The 26,355-nt window shown below is 38.7% G+C and overlaps 4 protein-coding genes across 5 annotated transcripts in view; 1 reads left to right on the top strand and 3 right to left on the bottom strand.

Moving 5' to 3' along the window:
• Nucleotides 1-344: 344 nt before the first annotated feature.
• Nucleotides 345-1,060, bottom strand: LOC131884904 (uncharacterized). Its single transcript, XM_059232800.1, has 3 exons — nt 754-1,060; nt 468-618; nt 345-364 (listed from the first exon to the last, which is right to left on the bottom strand). The coding sequence occupies exons 1-3, from the start codon at nt 919-921 to the stop codon at nt 345-347; spliced, it is 339 nt and encodes a 112-aa protein (XP_059088783.1). The 5' UTR covers nt 922-1,060.
• Nucleotides 1,061-1,514: 454 nt separating this feature from the next.
• Nucleotides 1,515-26,355, bottom strand: part of LOC131884903 (uncharacterized) — a 33,580-nt gene continuing 8,739 nt past the window's right edge. Inside the window, exons 6-10 of the mRNA XM_059232799.1 lie at nt 2,244-2,261; nt 2,109-2,181; nt 1,960-1,975; nt 1,812-1,852; nt 1,515-1,696 (exon numbers count right to left, since the gene is read on the bottom strand). Coding sequence (XP_059088782.1) covers nt 1,584-1,696; nt 1,812-1,852; nt 1,960-1,975; nt 2,109-2,181; nt 2,244-2,261 — 261 coding nt within the window. The 3' untranslated portion in view covers nt 1,515-1,583. The remainder of the gene's footprint in view (nt 1,697-1,811; nt 1,853-1,959; nt 1,976-2,108; nt 2,182-2,243; nt 2,262-26,355) is intronic.
• On the bottom strand, nt 2,276-2,918 carry LOC131885676 (uncharacterized). Its single transcript, XM_059233793.1, has 3 exons — nt 2,827-2,918; nt 2,630-2,664; nt 2,276-2,559 (listed from the first exon to the last, which is right to left on the bottom strand). Exons 1-3 carry the CDS (start codon nt 2,891-2,893, stop codon nt 2,290-2,292), a joined length of 372 nt encoding a protein of 123 aa, XP_059089776.1. The 5' UTR covers nt 2,894-2,918; the 3' UTR covers nt 2,276-2,289.
• On the top strand, nt 12,783-25,903 carry LOC131885674 (uncharacterized). 2 transcript variants are annotated; one of them, XM_059233790.1, is made up of 17 exons: nt 12,783-13,014; nt 14,190-14,343; nt 14,416-14,447; nt 14,526-14,574; nt 18,668-18,688; nt 18,746-18,796; nt 18,880-19,022; nt 19,081-19,138; nt 19,865-19,963; nt 20,030-20,113; nt 20,178-20,210; nt 20,279-20,330; nt 21,170-21,210; nt 22,668-22,864; nt 23,001-23,046; nt 23,188-23,250; nt 25,628-25,903. In XM_059233790.1, the coding sequence occupies exons 2-17, from the start codon at nt 14,250-14,252 to the stop codon at nt 25,774-25,776; spliced, it is 1,212 nt and encodes a 403-aa protein (XP_059089773.1). In that variant the 5' UTR covers nt 12,783-13,014; nt 14,190-14,249; the 3' UTR covers nt 25,777-25,903. The 2 variants fall into 2 exon arrangements, with proteins under 2 accessions (XP_059089773.1, XP_059089772.1); XM_059233789.1 differs by lacking the exon at nt 23,188-23,250 and having other exon boundaries at nt 23,001-23,151.

Genomic DNA, 26,355 nt, shown 5'->3' with positions numbered 1-26,355 from the left:
TTCTCTCTCCCCAAAATGCCCAAAATCAGGGTGCCGGATGACATTTTCCTTGAATTTCCTTTACTTGACATCCCCTATAGTTTCTGATTGTAGAGCCGTTGCTTTCCATAAACTAGAGGTGCACTATTCTAGATTCCGATTCAGTTGCAGTAAAAAAAACACAACAAACTCGATTTTTACTCTTCTATGTTACTTCTTCTATGGTCATTATATGGTCGGATCTATCATGCTCTACGAGTGTAATGCCAAGGTGTTTGTTATCTAGTATCTAGTCACAGATATTCAATTGCCATTATTCACTTATCTCTTACTCCCATTACCAAACTACTCCTAGTTTACGTTTATCATTTAGAAATACCTCCACCTACCAACAATAAATATCAAGTCACAGCCGCCATCCGGTAATCGAACAGGGTTTGGAATCGACCAACCTTCAAAGATTTGGCTTCTATAGCGTGCAAACTTACAGCAGATGGATTCGTCATTAATAGCAGCTCCAACTGAGGTTGCGTCATCAGCAAAGCCAAAAATTCGTCCGCAAATTCGCTCATGAACTTTGGCCGGAATCGTACCCAGAATATACGTTGCTGGATCGTCATTTCTTTCAGCACCGGGGATCTAAAAAATACGTTGTATTAGGTCCAGAGTGTGATTAAGGTCCAAAGTCCGTACGTACGCTTAAAAGTTTCCAAATTGAACACACTAATCAGGTGCTAATTATTATTTGAAAAGAGAAACGGATTGAGGTTTTACCTGAAGGTAATCAGTAGAGCAACCTGTGTCTTGTGTCCCCTTTGCACTAGCCGCATCTGGGCTTGTCGAAAGGCCAAATGATCCTTGGTCGATAGCCATGCCAGGATCGCCAGGAATGACGGTATTATAACAAATAGCACATTTGCCCTCCTCTTGCCGAAAGCACATAGTATAACATTGATTGGACAAATGAGTCACTGGAACAAAATAAATCGAAAATTATGGCACGAGAATTGTTGCAATAGCAGATACGTTCGTGCACTTCTCTGCTTTGCTGCTTTACCTTGTCCGCTTCACGCTTCATTTTTTATGGTGCCAATATTTTGGGATCGGGTGAAATGTTGAAGAATTGCAAAAAGTAGATCCAGTTGTCGAATAAGCTCCTCTAACAAGTTGTATTTGCAGCTTTAATACACTTTTGTTGTGAAAGTTTACTGGCGTCAAACGCAAATTGAAACTAACTAGATCATTTCTTTAGATCAAATTCGAGCAGAGAGTAAGAAAATGATGGTTAATCCTGCTCCAGCTCAGGATTATTTGCCAAATGCTGCGCAGTTCTCGACAATGCCAATGTAATTTCCAAATGGCATGAAAAGAAAGTTTAAATATCAATTCAATGCTACAAGCACGATGGCTCTTTTCATGAAAGTTGCCCAAAGGGTTACTTTTATCATCCGTTTATAGCTGCAAAGGACACTTGATATCAATGTGCAGTATGCACTTGAAAATCAGAAATCTGACATCATACCATATGTAATTCTTAAGCAAAGGATTGGCGCTACCAAATGGATTTGCAAATAGGATTGGATTACCAACTTCTTACATTCTGTTCAACTTACTGTGTTGTCCGTCAATGTTCCACATACTGTCGGCGGAAACGCGTCGGCCGAAGATGAAAATGGACTTGTCACTGTTATGGCATCAGCCGCGGTTCCACACAAGCCTAAAGAATATTGGGAAAGGGTAAGATACGAAACGAAAGAAAACTACTGGTTCATTGGGAAATGTTTCTAGTACATCTGAATAACTGTCGTTTGGCATACCAGCACCCTACTCACCAGTTGCCGAACTCAGCGAAGTCAAAGTATTGAAATCCAACCTGAAGAAGAAGGAATCGATGGGAGAATGCTCGCAAATATATTCCAACGGATACTTGTGCCACTTTTTCCGTAAGTATGACTACGCGTATGTGACATGGAAGCTTACCTGATCTGGCAAAGATCTAAAAACGAAGTGAAAGTAAAAAGTGGATTAGTTAGGGTTTCGTTCCAGCCAACAGTAAGTGCGAGTAAATAAAAAACAGTAACAGTTGCAGAACAATATAAAGATGATTAGTCGTTGTATTGAGATCTTACTGTCACAGATCCGGTCGAAATTGTATGTACACGTCTCACTTATGGTGCTGTCGGCCGAGGGATATCCATTGTTCTATGAAAGCGTACCAACTCAATTGCTGGCATTAAAAAAACGTGAGATCGTCAGCATCTTACCCGAATGTATGTACAATTCTGAAACAACAGTTCACATCAAAAGGTGTCAAAAATGATCTCGACTTGTTTGACTTCTTACTTGAGAAATGGTCTTGTCACCTGAACAATCACCACCCACACTAAAAGACAACACACTCCAAAGCCTTAAAAAGGGAAAAAAATTAATCAATTCCACTGTGTTCCAAATGTAAGTATTATATCGATAATCACCTGCAGCGCAATTGCCAGACGGAGATCCGCCTTTGGCAGTGCACTCAGTGGAGGTCAAGCAGGTTCCAACCAAATTTCCAGCACCCGTTGTTGTACAAGCTTCGTTCTAAAACATCACGCAAACGAAACGCTTGTTGGGACTGCCAGATAAGATCATGGAGTTTCAGCTTACTTACCTTGAAGGTGACGATATTAAAAATGCTAAATAGTCCTAGAAAGTAGAATGAAACAGATAAGCATCAATAACTGTGCCCATTAGATCCTCAAAATAAGGGACAAGCTCTCTGATTGAGTGAAATTGGTTTCGCACAACCAGTTGTTGAACAAGAACGCACCAATCTTCGAGAACCTGTTATTATTTCAGTTTGCGTACTTTTCTGTCGCGTGCTGTTTTGATTGTGCCTTTCCGACATGGATCCATCAATGAGAAATATCGCCATCCCAAGAACACACAGAAAAGTTTCTGGAAACTAAAAGAGAAGGCATGACATAATGAACATAACACAATGTTTTAGACGAGAACATAAATTCAGAATAAGTCAAAATAGAGCAAGTCCATGACAAAGTCTTATTATCGAAAGTGTAGACAAAAATATCCATCCCAGAGAATGTTTTCCCATTAAAATTACCCATGGCGTCTGAGCCGACTGAAAGCAAAATCGCAACTGATCGTTCGCTGAAGAGCACTTGCGAGACCCCGCCTTCGCTCTCGCGATCTTCGTCAGCCTTGAAATTCGCCCGAGAATGGCAAGAGCCGAAACACCGTGGTTACCGGCGACAAACGCCGTCAAGAGGACCTGGCGAGCAAAAAGGAAAGAGCGAAGAAAACCCGACGAGCTCAATTGATCCTCATTGTGTTAAAAAATTAAAACGCTTCTTGATGATTTTTGTAAAGAAAAAGAACTTCGCTCTGATAATGCATGGCTACATTTTTGAATAATATTAGCTTTTTTGACAATTTTCCGAGTCTAAGCACAAGTCTTTATTAATAGATGGGTTGCCTGAAACGAGGCCACCTCTTCGTTAATTCACGCTTGCTCCAATCAATTGACGATAAGAAGAAGAAACCTCGACCAAAGCTCATTTCGACAGAGAATCCTTGCTCGTTAGAACAATGAAACTGTCTGCTTTCTTGCTCGAGTTCATTTATTTTTTCTTTTACTTAGGTCCCTCTAATACTCGTAAGGAGCACGTATATGTGTTGTTGATCCGATAGCATCGTTGAAATCAGATTTGGACACAATTTGGGATAACATTCCAGAGCAACTCAACCTACCAAGGCAAGCTTGGCCTGTCAACACAAATTTGTTGCTGGTCCAAATACCATATAAGTTTTATTGATAACAAATAGACAATTCATCATTTTCCATTCTAATTGTACCAGGAATTAGATTCCAAGTAGATATTTGTAAAGCCCGTCAACCCAACCGATTCATTAAAAATGCTAACGTCATAATGAGAATTTGATTAACCCGAATCAGTACAGGTGAGAAGAATCTCAAGATTTCGACAACAATTGTGAGAACACATATTGGCCAAATCATCATGTTATACCGATCATCATGGAAATCCATGATGCAACCGTTTTTTCTTGCCCCAAGCTGTCGTTAAAACCAGAGCCTTGAGCACTCAGAATCTTATATACAAGTTGCAACATTGACTATGCATCCAATCGCCATTGGAACAGTAACTTGGATTTTTTTATTACATTGAAGGTTTTATAATGGCCATGTGAAACCCTGCCTATGACTTGAAAAAAGCTTTTGAGTGGTCATCTCATTGAAAAATGGCTCGCTCAGTGACTGAAAACTTTGCGGAACCTTGTTTCTAGTTTACTGGCAATTTATTTTATCCTTTATCGCTATGTAGATCTACGAAAAATAGTCAGTGGAAAGTCGTAGGATAATGATGGTGATTCTAACCTAGCTTCAATTCCAGTTGCTTTCCCTACCATATCATCACACACTCAAGTAATCGATCATAATTCAGTACCTAGAAGGAAGTTAACTGGCATCATCAAATCTGAACACGTTTCGCTTTGATGGCCCAAGTAAACGAAGTTTAACAAGCGGTTGAACGATCAAGAAAAACAGGGCTAATGAACCTTGGTTTTACAGTGTTGCACATTTTGAATGTTGAGGTTATACGAACAGGTCCATAGAAAGCCTTTTTTTATAGGAAGAAACGCGTAAAAAGCAGGGCAAAAGCTCAAGTAAACTTTTTTCGCACGAAATTTAGCCAAAGACATTCATTCAAATATATATCAGAACCAAGAGCTTGACAAAAACTTTTGCCGTCAAGTTAATTGAATTCTCCAGGATTGGGATGGACTCTTTCAATGCTATGTATATCTGTTTAAGGCTAAAAGAGATCTCATAAAACTGACTATGAGATGGTAAATTTCCAGATAATTCTAAAAGTGTTGTCGGTCGATTTGCTCATGATTTCTTTGATGACCAGAATTGGCAAGCCCACATAAAAACTGATGAGCGATGGTTATCAGCACTCTATGCAGTGCAGTTTTTTTTTTTCTCATCAATGGTAATGATTGAGAAAAGCTCGTGTGGAAGGGGAAAAGAAACCTGCCACAGTTTGTCAGGGTATTTGGTATGATTAGCTGTTATTGTATCATTTCCAGACCATCAAATCACGGAGCATGGACAATTCAAAATTCCAGCACACCTTGTTAATGGAGTCTAATAACCCCATCAATGAGAACGTAAACTAATAGTCATGGACAATCTCATGGAATGGCTTTCGTTTCCACATAATCTGAAATCAAATCCTGACGAAACCGACATCCAGCAGTGGTCAAAATGTCAGTAGGTTACGTTGGCTTTGTAATAGAAAATTCGGAGGTTTATTTTGAAATACGAGAGTTTGGCATTCTTCCACAATTTGCAATCTCTTGAAGAAATAATAGGAATCGAAATTGGTCATTGCAGAAGAGCTGTATATCATGCTTGAACAAGATTGTTCCTAAAATATCTTTCCATGGTTTAATTCGATCAAAAATTCTAAAGGTATTGACAACGTTATTAGATTTGCTTGAGTTGTATGCTTTGATTATATTGCTTGATGTAATAACTAAAACTGAAATCCTAAGCGTTGATGAAATAAAGTAGATTGGGGCTTTGTCGAATAGATTTTGACATCTATTATATGACGTGGTATGATGTGACAATCGGTCTTTTACAAACCCATCAACCAAAGTTGACAACGGTACAATCTGTAGAAAAACTTGCTTTCCCAGACAGTAGACAGAAAATGAAGGGCAATAAAGACCCCCAAAATAATAAAGTGTTAGTAAAGAGGTTTTGTATCGCGGATACAACATAGCAGAGCGACGAAAGAAAATATCTGAATTCTTGTCAGTAGTTTTTAGTGATTTCAGAATCATCTAATACATCCGTCAAGGTTTGATATTCTTCCTCCCCTGAAAGGCCAATTCCAGGTCCAAGTCTACTATACCATTGGTCAGAGTTCGTAAGCGCTAGATTTCAGATGAACATAATTGAGAATAGCATACTCAACAGACAACTGGTTGAAAAAAGACCCAAGAAGTTATTAATATTCAAAAATAATATCCAAACTTGAAGGAAAAATATTATAATACAAATGAATATATTCATACTCAAACTAATGCAGTGTTTGTTATGCACACATTTTTGTAATGGCAACTAGCCCCGTTTGGTCAGTTGATAATCATAGCGAGAGCGTAAAGGTCGAAATCTTCATTCCCACAGAGAGAGTTGAAATCTTTATTTCGGCCTCTTAACCCAAAGACGATTTGAAAGCTTTGTCTTTTCACGTTTTGGGAGTGACGAAATTGGTACTTGAAGAGCAACGTTTGAACCAACTAAACTAAAAAACAAATGTAATGTGAACTATCACTACCCCATGCCTTTGAAAAGATGAACTGGTACATTTTAGAAGCCTTGGGCTTCCTAAGACCCTTACGCTTAGATTAAAAAGAAGAAATGGTTTGAAATCCTCCATCATACTGGGTGCGCCATATTATATCGTTTAAACTTGTTTGTGGCCCAGATAACCCCATCCATAGAAGGTCTAGCTAATTTTCCATGTTGTAGACATCGGTTGCATGTGATAATTACCAACCATTTTCCAGCATATTGACGGTCTAAATTTGAAAATAGTCAAAACAACCTCATAAACATGGAAGAACTACAAAAGAGACTTGTGGCCAAACTTGACGAAGGTGAGACCGCCATCACAATTGCCATTAGTGTTGACGACAGCTCGGGTTACAGTATTAATAAGCTCCATGCCGCCTCCAGGGTATTCTCCACGTCCAGGCCATCCTTGAACAAAGGTTGGGCTTAAGGGGATGCTGGTCGAAATTAGTTTTTGCCCTCCAAACAACCCCAACCTGAATCCCCAGGATTTCACCTTTTGGGGGCATATAGAGACCAAGGCCTTTGTCACCATCCATAGCAATGTGGGCTAGCTGAGGGTGTCAGTTAGTGAGGCCTGGGCTGCCATGGACAATGGGTGCAAAAAGATGATTTCCCAAGCTGGAGCTCTACATGGCCGTCAAAGGCGGTGTATTTGAGAAACATAATTCTATGATATATGTCTTCCAGCTTTGATTTATGTGCTAAGCTCTCCAATTCATAATGAAAAATAGCTCACTAGGTTGCATTTCGATACAAGATCGGTTTTCTTGCACGACGGAGAATTGAAGTTTGTCGGACTAAAAGTAAACGAGGTTGCGTTCTTTTTAAACGATGTTTTGCGTTCAGTGTCGACATTCTTATTTCACCGAAGACGAGAATTGAGTCAGAATATTCCAACATCATGCTTATTCGGATAATTTCCTTTTCATGAGGTTTGCCTTCTCATACAGATTTATAAAGTTCATATCAAGCCTACCCAACACCTGAAAGATTCTAAGGGAGCTCTTGCCGTCCCATGAAAAGTTCAAGAAACGAACGGAGCCGTTATTTATAATCAGTTAATCACGTAAGTGCACTCGGTAATTGATCAAATAAGGATCTGCTCCCACCATTCCTTGAACGCCATTATAACAGTTTTTGGATTTCTCTCAAAGGTACATTTACATGTTCTCTCAAGTAAATTTAAGAGGTGGCGGGGTTTTGAGGTTAACGAGCGCCGTTTCCTGTAGTGGTCCTTGCCTAAACTGATAGTGCACCTTGTCTTCAATCACCTCACCCTGACCTTTCATTTGTAGGTAAGTGTTTCGAACCGAAATGTCAGCTTTCTTGCCCATAAAACCTAAGTTAGGGCTCCAGTCTCAAACTACAAAGGGTACAGATGTAAGTTTCAGAAGTTTCTAGTCTCGAAATTTTGCATTTCTTTCCCAAAACTCGTGATCGAGGTTGTTTCTATAATCATTTCTGATCTTTGGTTTTTGTTTCCATACGCCCGTTTCTGTTCGATTTAGAAGCCCTAACTGAGGTCCTTTGGGCAACAAAGTAAACATTTCGGTTCAAAACACATCATTTTAAGTTCCATCCATGGAGTATGGTTCACATTCTGGACTTCAGAGGGTGCTTTGTGGGTCAGCCTCTACCAAATGAAGGGCCGATTAGGCCGATTTCTATTTTCTTTTTTTGCGGAATTCCTCACCGTTACTCGGAATGGGATCCCCAGCAATTCAAGACGGAAAAAGATCTTATTTGATTTTATATTCAAATAATACTTGATCCACCAACGTTGACGGATTTGGCTTGCCCTTGAATGTAGGGTTGATCGGGTGTTTTGATCAAATAATTGATTAAGTCTGACTTAAAGGATGCGAATGCATCAACACCTACATTCTCCCTACGAATGTTTGAAGGCAGCATTGTTTATTGAATTAGAATGAATTTCTGTTGTTTTTGACTAATTATATCAAAATCGTTTGTATCACGTATTGTCCGGAAAGAAATCGCTTTCAGGGCATGTTACGAGTAGTTTATTTCGCGATCCAATATCCCTCCTCCCGTTTTTTTAGGCAGTCTAACATTGGAAATAAGGGCCCTAGGGAATTAAGAAATTCTAATTCCACACTCACAGGCAAAAAATCAACTTGACGCTGAACTTGACAATGCCTTACACACTGTATATTATTGTATATCTTGATTGATGAGACGAATGGCTTCTTTGTCCGAACGAATCTTAATCCTCTGACCCTAGCAGATTAAGTGCCAAAATACAGGGAGGCTTGAACTTTGTGAACAAGATCTCTCAACACTTGCTTGGCAAGCGCATTGTTTTTTGTGTTCATGATTGCTGATTTAGCAGGAAGATCAAGTCACCAGAGGGAAAATTATCGAGATAAGATCATCAATTTATCAACTCCACGACACATTACAAGGGTTCTCGTGAAAATTTGGCACAATATTTCATGTATTTTTGATGACGATACCTTAATAACGGCGGAAGATTGTGAAGCCAAGCCGACGGAACCTACCTAATTCGCTGTCTTATCTCTCATTAATACAATGATGAGGATTGTGACATTTCTTCCATACATGACGGGTAGCTAACGCAACGCTGCAAATATTTTACATGTGTTTCTTTAATCGAAAAAAAATCCACCTTGCGTACTTAAATGATCTGAATATTCTTTGCTTGAAAGGCATCCAAGTTGGTCACCTTATTCACAAAGCAAAGAATATCGATAAAATGTGAGACCATGTTTCAAAATGAATAAATATTGATGGTTTGAAATTCAAGCTTGCCCTTAACATGGAACCTGTCAAAGATAAATGAGAGACAAAAGACAAAAGTAATCTAATGTTTTCGTCTAATCTACAGGGTATTAGTCGTTCCTCAATAAATGGAACGAACTACAGTTACAATTACTTTGGTCAAAAATAGCAATTCGTTATACTACCATTACCCAAAAAAGATGCACGCGTAATGGCGTTACTTGTAACAACTACTTTTACTAAAATTTGAATTGACCAATATCTTATGGTTTTTGTCCCACCAAGACTATATTTACCTAAAAAAATTGTATTTTGGGCGTCAAGCAGTCCTAATGCGTGAAATTTGAAGACTTCGTGTCATTTGTTTTAAAAAATGAGCATTGGCATTTCATTTTGGCATATTTGTTCAAAATGTACTTCATTATAATGCTTTGAGGAGTCAAGATTGGGACCCTAGATGGGGTAATGATTGTTGAGGGTTAAAACAACGTCACAAACGTCATGATGGAAAAACTGTATTAGCCATTGTCAAGTCATTAAAGCTTCCTTGTTTGTTCGCTTAAGTCATGGAAATGTGGAGTCTTGGTAAAATTAATGCATCGTGCTCAAGCCAAAGAAAGAATTTCCTTGTTGCACTGAATTAGGTCTTCAGCCCAACGGAATTTGATTAAGAATATGTGAACAATAAAGTAGCAAATCCAACAAGATTTAAATTCTAAGAGCACCCTCAGAGTAGTTAATAGCCAGCACTATTTTCAACCCTGACTTTCATTACTAATAATATGCTAGATGGATGGAAGCTCTGTTGCGCCTTAAGTTTCCTCAACTGTCATGAGATAAACGTAATGTTAAAGGCCACTTTGGAACTTCAAAAAGGACTGAGTAATGAGCAATTCTTTTAGTTTTTGGTTCGTTACAATTACACCATTTTAAAATTACATCGTTTTATCCCACGACACCTTACTCTAGTCAGCCTATTTTTAGACATTTTAATGCGGTATGATAATGCATTAAAGCAAACATTCCAAGCTCGACTCTTTTCTAGCAGTAATCATTATCATTTCCAGTTATCTCCTTAACTTGAAGCACGGAGCCTAGAATTAAAAGAACTGAAAAAAATAGAGCCTACTTAGAGTTCAATACAATCATTCTAAAATGCATGTAATCAATCTTTAGAAACAGAACCATCCAAGTTTCCAATGGAGTAGGATTCCAGGATAAAAGCAATTCGGTGCTTAGAATGACGTGAGACTTCCCAGTTTTTGCAAAATGGGGCTTTAACAAACGATATTTGGTGCTAATTAGTAAACAAACGTATGAAGTAAATTTTCCGAGTAAAGAATTCTATTCTAAAAGAATAAGCAAAATTTGATACCGCTTGATCGGGTGAAATCTACCCCTTGAAGTAGGCCTGATTTGGGATCACCATTTGTGATCCAAATGACTAGCATCATCTACATTAACTTCACGTACTTCTCTAGAAAGAGCCCGAATCCTTGGTGAAGCAAAACCTAGATGGAGACCACGGTTGGTAGGCTCAAGGTGTCCCATTTCCTATGGCTCAAGGTGTGCGAAATCTCTTGTGTGGCCCTGGAAGCTCCCTTCATTTGATATACTGGCCATTTCTGATTGGCTTTGTAGTCTGCTTGATATATTATAGTTGTGTCGTTTTCAAGTTAGACTAAAAGTCTGACCAGATCGGTTACCCATGTGAAACCCTGTATATCCATTTTTACAGAATTTTGAATCTTTGTCTATTATTGTTTGCGATTACATTAAAAGCATCAGTTAGAATATGCTAAAGCTACAGAAGATTAAATCAAAAATCGGGTCCCGAATTTGGGGAATTCCTCCAAGTCAAGCGTTGATCTCGTCCCTCTCACAACTTTTAAGCCACGGTACTTTTCGCATTATTGCTTGAGCAACCTCCAATATGTCTCGTGCCGACTACCATCTTTCTGCATTCCATTCTGAAGTCTTCAACAAAAAAAAGAGGAAAAATGTTGTCCCAGTCAAATAATCAAAAGTAATGGATCCATATTTGTTCTCTTGGATGACAACCATAAGCTTTTCGAATAAAGCATCCTAGTCCCAATTCAATCTTTATCAAACGCTATTCCCAAACATCAGCAGTTATCAAAGCACATCACTTCCTCATAATGGTATGATTGGTTTATTTCCAAGTCCAAATCAATGTAAGCTTATGCTCTATTGTATTGAATGTTTGATTCAATGCTTCATTCTTCCTTTGCTCTTGTGCTTACTCGAACGTTATTGACATCATGCAAGTTTCAAGGCAACAACAAAATATAAAATCGTAAACAGAGAGTGTCATTATATTGACACCTCAATAGTTGTGCCAAGCACAAATGGGTTGAAGATGAATGGAGAAAAGATCCTAGCCTTAGAATGGAGAAGCATCATATTTGGTCCGTCCAATCCTATTAATTAACAAAACCAGATTACTTCACGAACTTTTCTCCTCCCATTTTAAGCTTGCATTGTGGCTACATTGAAAAACAAGTAAAGTCATCGATTTTTTTTTCATATTGATTCCTCATGCTCTGCTTGATCAATTGGTCCAAGCCAGACTGTTTAGGAAAACATGAACACTTCAACATCGCTTGCATATCGCAGCCGAGGCAATAACAAAACGCATGGTGAATGGTAGAATGTAAAATAGATTTGGCAATTTTAGTTCGAATTAAATGCATGATTTCAGTTTCCAAATGACATGTTTCGCGTGTCAGTCAGATTCGTACAATCAAATTAAAAAAATTCTGCTCTTTGACGAAGAAATGAAACAGCGCTTAGGTCGGGGTTATCTAGAAGTTCACATACCCCAAAAAACATTTTTCCGCCTGATTACACCAATAAGCGTTGCACGTTGCTTACGGATCTACGCTTAGCTCTAGGTCTCCACGCAAGTCATCTTTCTTTCTCCGGGATCAATTATAGACCACGAATGACTACCCGCATCAGATTTGAGGCGTGACTACCCCTACTTTTGTCACGCTTCAGTGTTTCAAAAGACAACTATGAAGATTTGGAAAAAGGGCAGGTACAAGTCCCATCAATGATTACCACTTTTGCTGAGAGAGCATAAAGAAACAATTTAATTCTTCTTCACTATGTTTGTTAGTGTATCGATACCTAAGAAAAACAAATCAACTCTTATGCACCTGGCTCTCAACTATGTCCCAAGATACTAGAACGGCCGTTGTCATTGTTAATTAGCCCTTCAATCCTGCTACCTGCTCTTTGGCTGACTTTAAAGTGGGGAATCTTGAGTATATTGTTAAGCACTGCTGTAATGATATAGAGGATGAAAATGTACGAAATGATGGGACCACCATAACATATCCGGGATCAATAAACAGTCCCAAAATTGGCCGTTATTTTCTAAATACTTTTCTCCTTCTATTGCCAGCCCAATTGCATGTTTCAATCAGTATGATTTAAAAAAATTGAGCTTGACAAAACAAAGTTAATGACTTTTCTTGAGAAACAGACTCCGCATGAAATGATTGACTGTTTTTGGACGTGTTGTCATTTGCGTGATGAATGCGGTTGCAATTAGGTTTGCTTGCTACTCCGTTATGGATGTGTGAGCATGTGTGAGCATGTGTGTTGATCATGCGGTTGGGGGCTGGTTTGTTCTGTCTGGTTTGCCAGCCATGGATTTGCAGATGATTTGTTTCAAAGAGATGTTTCATTTCAGTGGGTGTCTACTCCAAAATCAAATCCGTTTAAAAGGGGAGCTGAGGATATTAATACAAATGTGTTTATCGCGTTACCGTTACCGTTATCCGTTACTTGCTTGACACATTTCTTGGACAATTGATTTTCCAACGGCTAATTTTTTTGCAACCGCTCCACGAAAGGTAATCTGAATTTCATCAATATCTTATTATAATGGTTGTTTTTGAATGACTACTTGTCTCCAAACACTTTGACTTCGAGAGAAGAATTGGAAACCCTTTGTTACATTCTCAAAATAACCTCTTTTCATTTTGCTCAAAACCGGATATGAAATTGTTCCTGTAACAAAAGTGCCTCCGTCGCTTATGAAACATTAGATTCCGTTCTTTGTCAGCGTAAAATGAATCGGTACATTTACATTGGCAGAGAAAAATTTTTTGAAGACCTAGCAACTTAAATGGTTCTTGCTATGAATGCGAATACTCTTCAATAACAGTCTAGTGTGCGGAACATTGAGCTATATTCCCATCTTGGGTGTTGAAATGAGTTTAGATAAAAAAGTCGAGGCCACAAGCGTCATCCTCGAATGTTGAAAGGAAATAGTAACTGAATTTTGGTGTTTAGGAACAAAAAGATTTTCAAGGAGCTCCAAGATCGAAAAAGAGAAAACTGGTGAAGTACAGAACCAATCAAATAGCCAAAACAAACAAATCAACTTCTTCTTATGCTCATTAGAATGATTAGAAAGTGGGAGAGAGTCTTTCCAAGCCAATAATAAAGGCAAGAAGAGGCTCCAGCCTGTTTGACCTCTCCAAAGAGAAGATTCACGGCTGCCATCATGGCAAAAAAAGAGTTTGCGAAAAAATCACTGGAATGATTGTGTGATATAGGTTGCGTACATGTATCCTTACACATTTCCGATCATATGTCTTTGTTCTCCATTCTTCTTTGCCCACGTCATTCTCATTCTGCTACTGTACGTCTTCCCATAAATACCTCCTTCCATACCACCTATCTACCAAACACAACTTTATCTTTATTCGGTCTTTGCGATTATTCCGTTGACGAAATCAGCTTTTATTGCACTGGCATCATGTTGCATTTTTTTATTTTTGACTAGATATATCCAGAATAACAACATAAGAAATAAAAATCTCAATTCAGATGAAACACGTGGTAAGTTGAAAATGTCTAGTGTAAGTGCATCCTATGCCTGAGTTACATTCCGTTCGGTGTCCACTTGCCACGGTAGCTCTAATACTCTAGTAGCGCGCCGTCTTTCGAGGTCCTCTGAGTGGAAGGGAAAAGTTGACGTCCCTCCGCGCCCTCGTCGAACTTCTTTCCAACTTCATTTCAGCCTAACTTTCATCGAGACCTCAGTTCATGTTAACCGTTGTCGAGATCAGACCTCTTCGCAATGAGACCACAAGTGACTACTCTTCTTTTTGTTTTGGTCTTTATCAGCCGAAAGAGCTCGACTGCAACTCAAAACGGCACCCGAGCAGGAAAATGTGAGTACTAAAAGCATATGCCAAAATTGAATGATCATGTTTTATCTATTTAACGCTCCCCTGGGCTTTTAGTGTTTTCAATTTTTCAGATAATCAACTTTCCGGTGAGAAAGATACACTCATTTTTGGAAATATTTTCTACTGAGAATCACTGAAGAAAATTAACTTCTTTTTGTCCATAGAATGAAGGCTGCATTGGATCTTCGTCAAGAAATGGAACTTGTTACACATGTCAGTAAACGAGAAAATGAGAGCTAACACTTTGATATAGAGGAGTGCCATGGATTTGGATAATATTATGGAAGTTTGCCAAGAACCATCATCGTTGTGTCGCAAGTATTGCTTTGATATTGCTTTTTGAATTAAGTTTGAGGCCAATTAACAACGCACACATGGTAAATTGTAAGAAAACTAGTGTACAAAATATATCTAATGCAATCAAATGATCTACAAACAGGTCTTTGAATTTTTTAATTCAAAGTTAATTCAGTTAACTTCAAGTGCTACTCGAATAGCTTCAAGTTTGAAGACAATCACCCTACATGGTGTAACTTGATTCATTTTGAAACAAACTCTTGTACCTAGAAGTTTTTGCACAGATGAAGTTTATTGTTCTTTGTTTATTGTTTTTTATCTTAAATTCAAAGTAAGAAAAAACATTCGAGATTTATCTGGCATCATTTTTAGTTATTCAATTATGCAATGAATTGAAAAATATGCAAAGGCGTATCCACTCTTAGTTTTTGAAATTACGTGACTATAGGGCAGATATCAAAGTTTTTTTAAAATAAAATTAGTTTATTTTTTTCCATATTTGATGTTATAGCATTTTTGGAACATTTTATGAAAATACCATATGTTCGTCTGTTCGGAGTCAGATGGTAACTCTCTCGCTAGGACTGAAGTCTGATGATGGATGTCGCAACTTAGGGAAATTCCCGCTCCGTCGTCGTTAGTACCCTGTATTATAAGAATATGACAGTGAGTTCAGCGCACAATTGAAGTGATTTTTTTAACCTACAATTCCGTTCCAAAGCAATGTGTTAACATGTGACCCAGATCCAAGACAAACACATTTTAACAAAAATATGTTCCTCTAAGACTTAAATAGGGCTTTGGTTACCCTTCAGGCACCCTTAAACGTTTTTTGAACGTTTTAAACACCACTTTATGAGCAACTTATTACTTTCTCTTGAAAAAAACCATGACTTTAATCTGCTGTTGCTGCGATTGCAGTAGAAGATGCCTGACGAGTAACATCAACCTTATAACTAACCTTTAAGGCACAAACGTTTACTAATAAGTGTTTGGTTTGGACCTGAGACCCATGTAAACTCATTGTTTTGATACGGAATTGAAGGTTCAAAATTTCACCGCAATGGTACGCTGTACTCAATATTGTTCTCTTCTTATAGCACAAGTCAGGAATTATTTGGTCGTCAGAGTTCGCGTGGGTGGAGAGTTTCTAGAAACCCATGATAACCCAATGATCAGCTCCCGAAAATCCCAGAATCGGGAATTGTTTGAGTAACAGTTCTAGTTAGAGGTACACAAGCTGAATTGTCAATTAAGAAACACTGGGCATTAAACATGCTACAACAGGCGCAAAACGGTGCCTAAATTGGAAATTGGATTTCTAAAACTTCCCAAATCTGAGAGGTTTCCCCTTAATCTGGTCAACCTGAAGAAACCGCTAAAAAATTGCTTGAAGTTTTTAATGCCTACATGAAGCTTTCCATCATTATCATGTTCAAGTGGTAGATATCACTCAATATATGAGAATAGGGATGTGAAGCAAAGGAAATTCAAGTATGGGTAGTGCGGCAACACTGATTTGCAGAATTTTGAGGAGTTTTATTGTTTGCTTCAACAAGCCAAGAAACTGAAGAAAATGACAAATTTAGTCTATGCCCAGTACAGGTTGACTGTAATGTTTGCCTTCCTCAAAATGCTCAATATAGGGTTGCCGCATTTTTTTCTTGAATTGCCTTCACTTAACATGCCCTATAGGCGAGCGAGACATGGCTAGTTGCCTGTGCAAGACGTTTTGATCTACCCGTAACTTCAGTTCTACGCCGTGCAGCTTTGTGCTTTGTTGGATCATTTCCTCCCTAGCTCACCCTGGTTTCAAAGCTGAAAACGTGATCTCGACGTCTGCTAGGGGCAAAACCAACGTGCGACATTATTTATTACCTCACTCTCGGGGATGATTGCAGGTTCGCACATTTAATCTGTTAAGGCACCAACTTATACTGTGATGTAAGTACTGTGAAGAAAGGTTCGAACCAGGATTCCCAAGTTGGAAAGTGGATGCTCCACCATTACAGTCCCGTTGCTAGCCTGTCCTGTCCCAAATGCCACTTTTTCCTCAATTTTGACTCAGAAATTAGAAATGCACTATTTCACCCATAAAGCACTTTTAAACAGTGTTCGGCCTTTTACTTTCGAAATTTGTACTATCAATGAAAAAATTGAAACTGAAAGCAACATGGTCCCATATTTTATAAATTTTATCGCTTCTGACAAAAGCTGCATAAGTATTTTTTCAAGTTGGAAACTTTAGGCATTTTATCAGAAAGAAAAAAATGAAAATGCAATGAATTACAAGCGTAATATGTACAAAAATGAATATTTGACATTCAATGTTCCAGTTACCTTTGTTAAGGCTAAAAGATGAATTTGTTGGAACCCTCAAATAATAATATTTTGCAATCTTCTCACACTTTTTTGATTTCTTATAGGAAAAGAAATCAAAATGTAACCACATATGCTCAAAATTGCAGCGCAGGAATCGATGCCAACTGTGCAATGTTTTGATGAGTAGCACTGAAATTATTTCCCATAGTTAAAATGTCTTACTTTTTCAAACATAACTATCAAAAGTTAATTGTTGCATCCCAAAATCGTGAAACTTTTTCTTTTTTTAATCATCATTGGTGCCAATTTCTTTTCTTTCATGACTTTAAATGTCAGTTGCAAATCCACCCTCTTTACATCATTTACATTTCCTAAGAAAGAACCAGAATGCGGATCAGATGGCTTTTCTTTGTTCAGCTTTCTTATTATTTGTTATAATTCGGCATGAAAGAAGAGGGAAAATCAATAAGAAAATAACACATAGGGCTTTGATTTTGAATCATAAGCTGAGACTAACATTATAACCAACTTAAACCGTACTTCAACTTAAATTCCAATAGCTGGATTAGTTGCATTACCATTCATTTTGAATTCTTTTTGGTTTGCTTGTTAGTCAGCCTACCATCTGATGATATTCCCGCTTCATAATCCCAGCCAACATTACTTATTACTTTAGTCTCAGGAATGAAAGCATGTTGACCCCCTTATGGCATTGAAGTCGCAACTGAAGCTAGAAACCAGACACACCACTAACACAAATACTAATGCCCTGACTCAATATCAGAATAGCATTTGCTCAAACAAGCTGGGAAATTGATTTAAATGACAAATTCGATCTAGGCATGGTGCAGGTTGGCGAGCCAGCGCTCGACTTTTCCTCCAGTAACTCACACAATGATGCTCTTGAAGAAAATGTAACAACCCCTTGGTGTGATTTCCTTACCGTTTTGGTAAACTACCTGCCTTTCCCCAACTTGACTTTGGTCACTCGATCACTAATAATTATAAGCTTGCTTATTTTCTAACTTATGAAAAGGACTGACAATAACTGGCTAGGAGAGCAAGAAAAGGTGACTCACATCTACAAATGCTAAATTACTTGGACAACCATTACCACCAATAAACCATGATACTGGTGATAAAGAGGGAGCACACGTCTAGTTGGTTTTCCTATCCTTTCAGGCAAATAACCTTCATGATGGACAGGTATTTCTCCAACTTGACTTTGGTTACTTGATCAATGATGAATGTTGGTCGAGTCTTAGTCTATTTTTATTTCTTAGATGAATGTTTTAGTATCTGATGAAATATTTGAGTGAGCGTTTTTATTTTATCTTATTTATTTCATGAGCAGACATGTGAGGTGCGAGCTATTGTCGTTGAAACATTGATTATTTTTCAAAGCATTTCAGCTGAAGTAATGGATAATGGTATTTTGATTGATGATAGCTTATGAAATTTCGAATAGAAAGTACAATAATGGCTATATTTTATTCATCGCAATATTTGGTCGACCTTTTAGTAATCATTGGTCATCTGGTTTTTGGTCGGTTGTATTCCTCAATTTTTTGACGCATCGTTTGATGTGCTCTTTATCTCAGTATTTACGAGAAAGTACGCCAATGTTAGTTGCACACAAACCAAAGTGTTAGCTTTCATCTTAAACAACTGTTTGTTATCACAATAGCCGACGAATGTGCTTCCAAAGGTAAGATTTTAAAGACATATTACATAATGATTCAGACTCTGACCAAAATCATTACAGGGGGATCTTCAGCCGGAACTTGTGCCCAAGGATTTGGTGTCTGTTGCATTTGTAAGTCATTCATAATATTCGCCCTGAACCCTTTCCAACGTTGATCGAATGCGTTATCGTATGCCGTTTCTGTTCACTTATAGTTACCCTCTCTTGCGGAGGGAGCACATCCGAAAACTGCACGTACCTCGTTGAAGCGAGCTCCTCCAACCCGACTTCAGATCCTTGCACGTTCACAATTTGCAAGTGCTCTTCCAATATTTGTCGAATCAGATTGGATTTCACGGTCTGAAGTTACGTTATTGTCATCCATTTGGATATTTATGTAATGGTGTCTTTTTCAGACGTTTTCGATTGCTGGTCCTGTGGTAGGAACCACCGATGGCATTATTACTGCAAACGGTAAATTGAAAGTTTATGTTAAGGCTCACTAGTTCTCACAAAGTTCAGCGGATATGGCTTACACTTGAATGTAGGGTTGATCAGGAATTTTGGTCAAAAACTCAAAAACATCGACAAGGTATTCCCTGCGAATATTAGAGGAACGGTAATTAAGCAATGAAAGAGCCACTTCATTGTTCGAACTAGCCTGGATTCTCGAGGGCTTGAAGGTGCTCTCAATACGCACATTAAGCCTCTACGGCCACTAGAATTGACCCTAAATCCTGGATTTTTGACAAAGCTCATGGTGCTTTTGAAGACGTACAGTATCAAAACCTTTCATACCCTCTCTGAACACTGTACAGTCCCAACTTTTCTGGTCTCTCCTAATACGAGAGCTCTCTCATTCCTGTGATGTTCCTAGTGAAACTTCTTTGGACTTGTTCGACCTTTTGCAAACCTGTTGAACTCATTGAAGCCCAAATGGCGAGGTATATTCAATAAGTGGTTGGACAATCGATTTGCTCAAAGTTTGCATTGTGATTCTATCTTTGGACTGACACGTACGGTAAATCTAATTACACGTTTGAAGAGCATTGCCCACCTTCGACTGGATATGCTTATCGAACTTTCCATTACTTTGGAGGACTACGCCTAAATCTATCCCTATGTATACTTGACCGTCCGATATATTCAATCACACGGTTGAACACGTTCGGCATGTATTTACATTGAACATATTTTCAGGTGGGGCAATCGGAGATTGTACAACAGATAGCTTTAGCGTCACTTCTCCCGGAAATTACGGGTCACCGCTAATTTGTGGCTTCAACACTGGTCAACACAGTAAGTTTTTAGAGCAAAAATCAAGCTGCAGCTTGAAAAGTTTGAAATTTTTTCTTTTGTTTTCAGTGATTTTGGATGCCTCGGATCTTTGTCATCGAGCTCATTTTGACTTCAGTGGAACCTCAATCAGTCGTCAATTCGACATTAAAGGTTTGGTTTCCAAATTTCAATTAATTGACGTGTCATTTAACCCGCTAAGTTTTATCATTTACAGTGACCCAATATGCCTGTGGGGATGAAGGTGGAGGTAAGCTTTCAAACATGTCGCCTGAACTTTATCGACCGTTGCACGATATGATTCTCTATTTCTTCCAGGACCGGATGGCTGTCTACAATATTTTACTGGAAACACCGGAACATTTGCGAGGTAAGCCTTACCCTGCCACCCTTTTAAAATCAACGTATGATAATGGCTCTCTCGTAGAGACGCATAACGCGGGAGAGAAATGGCTTTTCCTATAAGTCACTCCTCCTTCCATTTTCCCCCTCATCTTTGCCGTTACTACCGACCCCTTTTTGGTCGTTTCCTTTTAATGATTTGGGTTGTGATCCCCAGCAATATAAATGTTTTCCACGGTATCCGGGATAGGGCCCACTTCACCAGGGAAGTACATTGTTATCTTGTTCCCACGGCCTCTTGGACCGCTCGGCTAAAAACTCCAACTTCTTTGCTTGGCTGTTTATGGGGAATAATATTGTACAGTGAGCAGGTGTGCCGTACTCGCTAACTTATAAATTTAAAATTGAGGCATTGATTAATGACTAAAATTAAACCCAAGTCTTAAACAGCTGTTCTTGGAGTGTCTCTCTCTATCCCAAATGAAATCGTAACCATCGGATGAAGTGAAGGAACAAAAGGGGAGTTGCATATTGATGCACCCATATTGGGTGTTTGCCAATGCTCTGGTCCACTCACATTTGCTTTTATATCAATATCTTATGAACTGAACCAAATAAATGAAATGAAGCAAAGGTTCGAAGAATATTTTATAACTTTGAATATGAAGACGCAAACCCAGATTGCTTTTGAAGTCGCGCAATGCGTAACTATCATATATGTCGGTGTTCGTAGAAGTAATTTCAATTGATATTTAACAGAAGCCCGTTGACATCTAAGGTGAGCCTGATATCATTGTCTTGAAGTTTTCTACGTATTACATGAAATTTTTCGGCCGAGGATTTTAACCAATTGAAATATCATTTCAGTTTTAATTTTCCGACGAGTGGAACGACAATTTCTTCTACAGGTATGGGCATCTATAAATCGGCTATAAATCGAACAATGCAGTAGGGTGAAAAAATATTCCATGCATTTGGGTCGATATGATTTTCTTTCACCATTTCAATTCGCTTAACCTCATCTCTAACCACGAGCCACTGAAATATGGACAGGGAAGTTAAGGTTGGAAATAAGCAATACTAATTCGAGTCACTGCAGTGCATTTTTTTCAAGCAGGACTGGCCCCCGTTCCCTGTAATTACTTGTTTCAACCTAGACCTATGTAGTGAGCTTTGAGTGGGAATAACTTTTGATCCAGGAGTTTGATCAGAGCTGAAAATTGAAACAAATTGTTGTAGCAACGTGACTTCACTCGATTCCAGCATGTTCATTCTCGGCTGCAGCATCCCTGTCCATATGCTCTAACCAAGAATTTTATGCCTAGAAAAGTAGTGATAAGTGATAGCTGTTTCCCTTATTAAGATGAAATGTTCGTGCAGCTATCGGTTTCCCTACTCAACTGTCTACCCCCCTTCGCATAGCCGCATGAAATGTTTGTTCCCTGATTCAAAACTCGCCGCTTGACCCTTTCCAATAGGTAAAAGTATTTGACTTTACATATTGAGCTTGAATTGAAAACCATCTTTGTGATTGGCCAGTACAAAAAGACTTTGAGAGTTTTGATCCAAGAGGCAAAGAAACTTGTCAAACCACTTTGAATTAGCATCGTGAATGACATTACTCACATCTTTCACTGCATGGTATGATGTTAGATTTCTGATTTTCAAATGCATAATGCACATTGATATCAAGTGTCCTTTGCAGCTATTAACGGATGATAAAAGTAACCCTTTGGGCAACTTTCATGAAAAGAGCCGTCGTGCTTGTAGCATTGAATTGATATTTAAACTTTCTTTTCATGCCACTTGGAAATTAGCTGGACAGTTCAAACATTGTCGAGAACTGTACAGCATTTGGCAAATAATCCTGAGCTAGAGCATGATTAACCATCATTTTCTTACTATCTGCTCGAATTTTGATCTAAAGAAATGATCTAGGTAGTTTCAATTTGCGTTTGACGCCAGTAAACTTTCACGTCAAAAGTGTATTAAAGCTGCAAATACAACTTGTTAGAGAGGCTTATTCGACAACTGGATCTCCTTTTTGCAATGCTTCAACATTTCACCCGATCCCAAAATATTGGCACCATAAAAAATCAAGCGTGAAGCGGATAAGTTAAAGCAGCAAAGCGGAGAAGCGCACGAATATATCTGCTTTTGACACAATATTCGTGCTGTAGCGATTCATATTCACGGAACCTTCCTTATGGATTGGCTCGTTCAATTTTGGCTCGCTAATTGAACATGCTAATTAGCGGGCGGTCATTTTTAGTTAGATTGGTGAAATACACAAGAACAGACGTGTCCCTTTGCCTACTGAGTGTATACGCCAAAGTGCCATAATTTTCGATTTATTTTCTTCCAGTGACTCATTTGTCCAATCAATGTTATACTATGTGCTTTCGGCAAGAGGAGGGCAAATGTGCTATTTGTTATAATACCGTCATTCCTGGCGATCCTGGCATGGCTATCGACCAAGGATCATTTGGCCTTTCGACAAGCCCAGATGGGGGTATTGCAATAGGGACACAAGACACAGGTTGCTCTACTGATTACCTTCAGGTAAAACCTCAACCAGTTTCTCTTTTCAAATAATAATCAGCACCTGATTATTGTGTACAATTTGGAAACTTTTAAGCGTACGTACTGTACATTGGACCTTTATCACACTCTGGACCTAATAAAACGTATTTTCTAGATCCCCGGTGCAGAAAGAAATAACGATCCGGCAACTTATATTCTGGGTACGATTCCGGCCAATGTTCATGAGCGAATTTGCGGACGAATTTTTGGCTTTGCTGATGACGCAACCTCAGTTGGAGCTGCTATTAATGACGAATCCATCTGTTGTAAGTTTGCACGCTCAAGAAGTCAATTCTTTGCAGGTTGGTTGATTCCAAACCCTGTTCGATTACCGGATGGCGGCTGTGACTTGATATTTGTTGTTGGTAGGTGGAGGTATCTTTAAAGGATAAACGTAAACTAGGAGTAGTTTGGTAGTGGGAGCAGGGATTAAGTGAATAATGGCAATTGAATAACGGTGACTAGAATATAACAAACCCTTTGTTAGTCCGCGTAAGAGCACGCACGTGAATGGTCGACAACTAATCATTCGATTCATCACCGCTACAGACTCCTAAAAAAAACTCATGGAGGCGAAATATTTGGATAATAGGTTCGGTCTTGATGTGGGAACGAGCTTGGCGTTTGAAAAACCTACTGTTTAAAATGCATTAAAACGAAACAAATTTTGAACAAATATGTGGGGCTTCAATATCAAAGCTCATTATTGCAACGTGATAACAAGAAACTTAATTTCGGGACTGTTCGAAACGAAAATGCCAATTCATTTAGCATGGCATGGTCTTGATGAAGTAAAAACCTGAGGTACTGGTCATCCAAATACTAGGAAAAGTAACTAACAAGTATCGACATCGCATTTCTTTGCTAGTAATGAATGACTTCGGCCAAAACAATTGTGACTGTAATCCTTTCCTTTTATTGAGGAACTACCAATGTCCCAACAATAGGCTACCCTCTCAGAATTCGAAGTACCGTAACACCCCTGTTTTTGATCGATTCTGACCTCACTTGGCGTCTTAAGTAATGTTTTTCATACGAGTGCACCATGGTAAGTGCTTTGGATAACTGATCTTTTTTATAATTGTGTGTAATGGTGTACAGAAAGTAATAAGAAAAAATGATCGCTCTACACATTCCATAACTCGTTTCCAAGTTTTCGTAACGTTTTGTAATTGTCTGTGGGCTCCAAAGATGCCAGAAATTGCCAGATCAAAACTAGAATTTGCCAAAAAGAAATAACAAAAACCATTCCGCATTTTCCCCTTTCTGCAAAATGTCGAGGTCGTCATAAATTTTCAGCCGGAATCTCCATCAATTGTTGACCTTTTTGAGGTGAAATTTTACCAATTCAGAGCAGGTTCATTTTACCAATTCAGAACATGTTTTATTAACCATTTCAGTGTTTCTAGGCTCTAACGACAATAGGTAAAAGTCTCAAAATACTGTACAAAAAGAGATAGATGGCAATGATGGACATCAAAGGGAAGTGTATTGCAGTTCCATCAATCAAGTCATCAAGAGGCGAATGTCCAATTCTCCATATTGCAACCTTTTTTTATTTTGCAAGTTTAAAGACCTTGTCATTATACTCGTAGAGCATGACAGATCCGAAAAAGCATCGCAGATTTTTTGATCATGCTACAGGGGTCTCAAGTTTGCCAGATGCCAACCCTTTTGGCATGCAAATGTGCCACCTGACAACACTACAACCATGGATTGACAACAATTGTCCCTGACCCATGGAGCCCATCCCACCGACCATATAATGACCATAGAAGAAGTAACATAGAAGAGTAAAAATCGAGTTTGTTGTGTTTTTTTACTGCAGCTGCATCGGAAACTTGAATAGTGCACCTCTAGTTTAGAGGAAGCAACGCCTCTACAATCAGATACTATACCCTAGCAGCCGGTCAGCTGACATTCAGTCGCTCTGAAAACTAATCCGCCTGGCTGGCTCTCATCGCACTCTCTAGGAGTTGCTTCCTCTATGTAATGACCTGTGGCTCATCCTAGTCGCTTGTTAGCCACTAGCCTGTTAACCGGTTGCCTAATTTCTACTGATGGGGGACCAAACTAGTAATCACGGGAGGTTGCAACTAGGGCTGCCAATTTACATTCTCAATGTCACATGGCATGAGTGGTGGAATGTCGGAAACCCGTTAATTAGCTTCAAAAAAGCTTTACTTTCCGTGTTCTTCGGCAACCTTGATTTTGAAAATTTATTTGATCCCATAAAAGATCCAAACCAAACGCAATTTTGTAAATGTTTGTGACTCGAGGGTGAATTTTAAGGCTGAAGTTACTCTTCAAGCATCATCAACGGCAATATATAACTCGCACAGCTACATATTTTTATTTAAATGTGTCTGGTTTGGATCTGGGACGCATGTGAACTCATTGCTATGAAACGGAATTGAAGTTGCAACATTTCACCGCAATGGTGCGCTGAACTCACTGTCACACTCTTCTAAAAGCAAGGCCATATTTGTACCTATATCGCTTTTCAATTGAAGTCTGCATCTTGTATTTTGATGAAAACGAAAATCAATTTTTGCGACTCTAAGTCATCAAATTTTGACACGAGCAGTACGTAGACATTACGGTGCAATTCTGCAATTTTAAAATCTGAATGTTTAAGAGCTAGAAACACAACCAAAATGAAGAGAAGATTTCGTTCAAAATTATGCAAGTTAGCCATTAGAACGGGATTGATCAGCTAAAATAATAATCTCTACATTACAGCTCAACAAACACCATTTCGAGTAATCTTCAAGACGGATTCGAATGAAGAGGTTGTCGGTGATGGCACTGACGCAATGACTGACGAACAACCTGTAGGACCAGGTGGTATCATTGGATTTTTCTTGAACTATGCTCTTCTAGACTGTTAAATATTTTACCTGCGGCTGAGATGTGACGAAGAAACATGTAATGCCTTAGTCCTCTTTTTGAAATATTGTACACTTTCTGTTTTCGTAATCGTGAACCATGTATATGAAATAAAACAAAACAGCCTTAGTTATGGTCTGGTAAAGCAGAACGATCTAAGAAAACAAAAATGTATTTCCCAAGTGGCACGGATTTCAGGCCAGTTGTTGAAAGTAAACCTTTCGGCGATGCTTGAATGGCTTACGTGGCAAGATGGAAAATGGTTGTAAGCTCCACATCCTTTTTGCCCCGAAAAAGACCAGAGTCAGACGATTCTCTCTTAGAGGTAAAGTTTGATACACGTACAAAGTGGGGGAGCACAGTTTTCGGGATGGATGTAGGACCTTTAAAGGGCTTATGTGAATGATGATATTTTACAATTTAAACGGCGTTCAACGTGAGGGCAAGTGTTTGCAAAACAATAAGAGTTTCATTAACACACATTATCAAATCTATCTTACTTGACACTTGCCGTAGTTTATCACATTTTGTGCCAATTTTTCTTAAGAGTTTCCATCGTAACAGAATGCTTGCTCCAAAGA

This window comes from Tigriopus californicus, chromosome 8, assembly GCF_007210705.1.
Source record: "Tigriopus californicus strain San Diego chromosome 8, Tcal_SD_v2.1, whole genome shotgun sequence".
Classification (NCBI taxonomy): domain Eukaryota; kingdom Metazoa; phylum Arthropoda; class Copepoda; order Harpacticoida; family Harpacticidae; genus Tigriopus; species Tigriopus californicus.
The sequence above is the reverse complement of the archived record's forward strand: the minus strand, read 5'-3'. Positions and strand labels throughout refer to the sequence as shown.

What these genes read in the sequence shown, in the direction of transcription:
- LOC131885676 (XM_059233793.1), bottom strand. Translation starts at nt 2,893, where the DNA reads ATGGCGATATTTCTCATTGATGGATCCATGTCGGAAAGGCACAATCAA. An exon ending in AAACAGCACGCGACAGAAAA is followed by an intron (nt 2,665 to 2,826) that starts GTACGCAAACTG and finishes TCTACTTTCTAG; the next exon opens with GACTATTTAGCATTTTTAAT. An exon ending in TTAATATCGTCACCTTCAAG is followed by an intron (nt 2,560 to 2,629) that starts GTAAGTAAGCTG and finishes GTGATGTTTTAG; the next exon opens with AACGAAGCTTGTACAACAAC.
- LOC131885674 (XM_059233789.1), top strand. Translation starts at nt 14,250, where the DNA reads ATGAGACCACAAGTGACTACTCTTCTTTTTGTTTTGGTCTTTATCAGC. An exon ending in GAATCAGATTGGATTTCACG is followed by an intron (nt 19,023 to 19,080) that starts GTCTGAAGTTAC and finishes TGTCTTTTTCAG; the next exon opens with ACGTTTTCGATTGCTGGTCC. An exon ending in TCGTCAATTCGACATTAAAG is followed by an intron (nt 20,114 to 20,177) that starts GTTTGGTTTCCA and finishes TATCATTTACAG; the next exon opens with TGACCCAATATGCCTGTGGG.
- LOC131884904 (XM_059232800.1), bottom strand. Translation starts at nt 921, where the DNA reads ATGTGCTTTCGGCAAGAGGAGGGCAAATGTGCTATTTGTTATAATACC. An exon ending in GCTCTACTGATTACCTTCAG is followed by an intron (nt 619 to 753) that starts GTAAAACCTCAA and finishes CGTATTTTTTAG; the next exon opens with ATCCCCGGTGCTGAAAGAAA. An exon ending in TAATGACGAATCCATCTGCT is followed by an intron (nt 365 to 467) that starts GTAAGTTTGCAC and finishes TATTGTTGGTAG; the next exon opens with GTGGAGGTATTTCTAAATGA.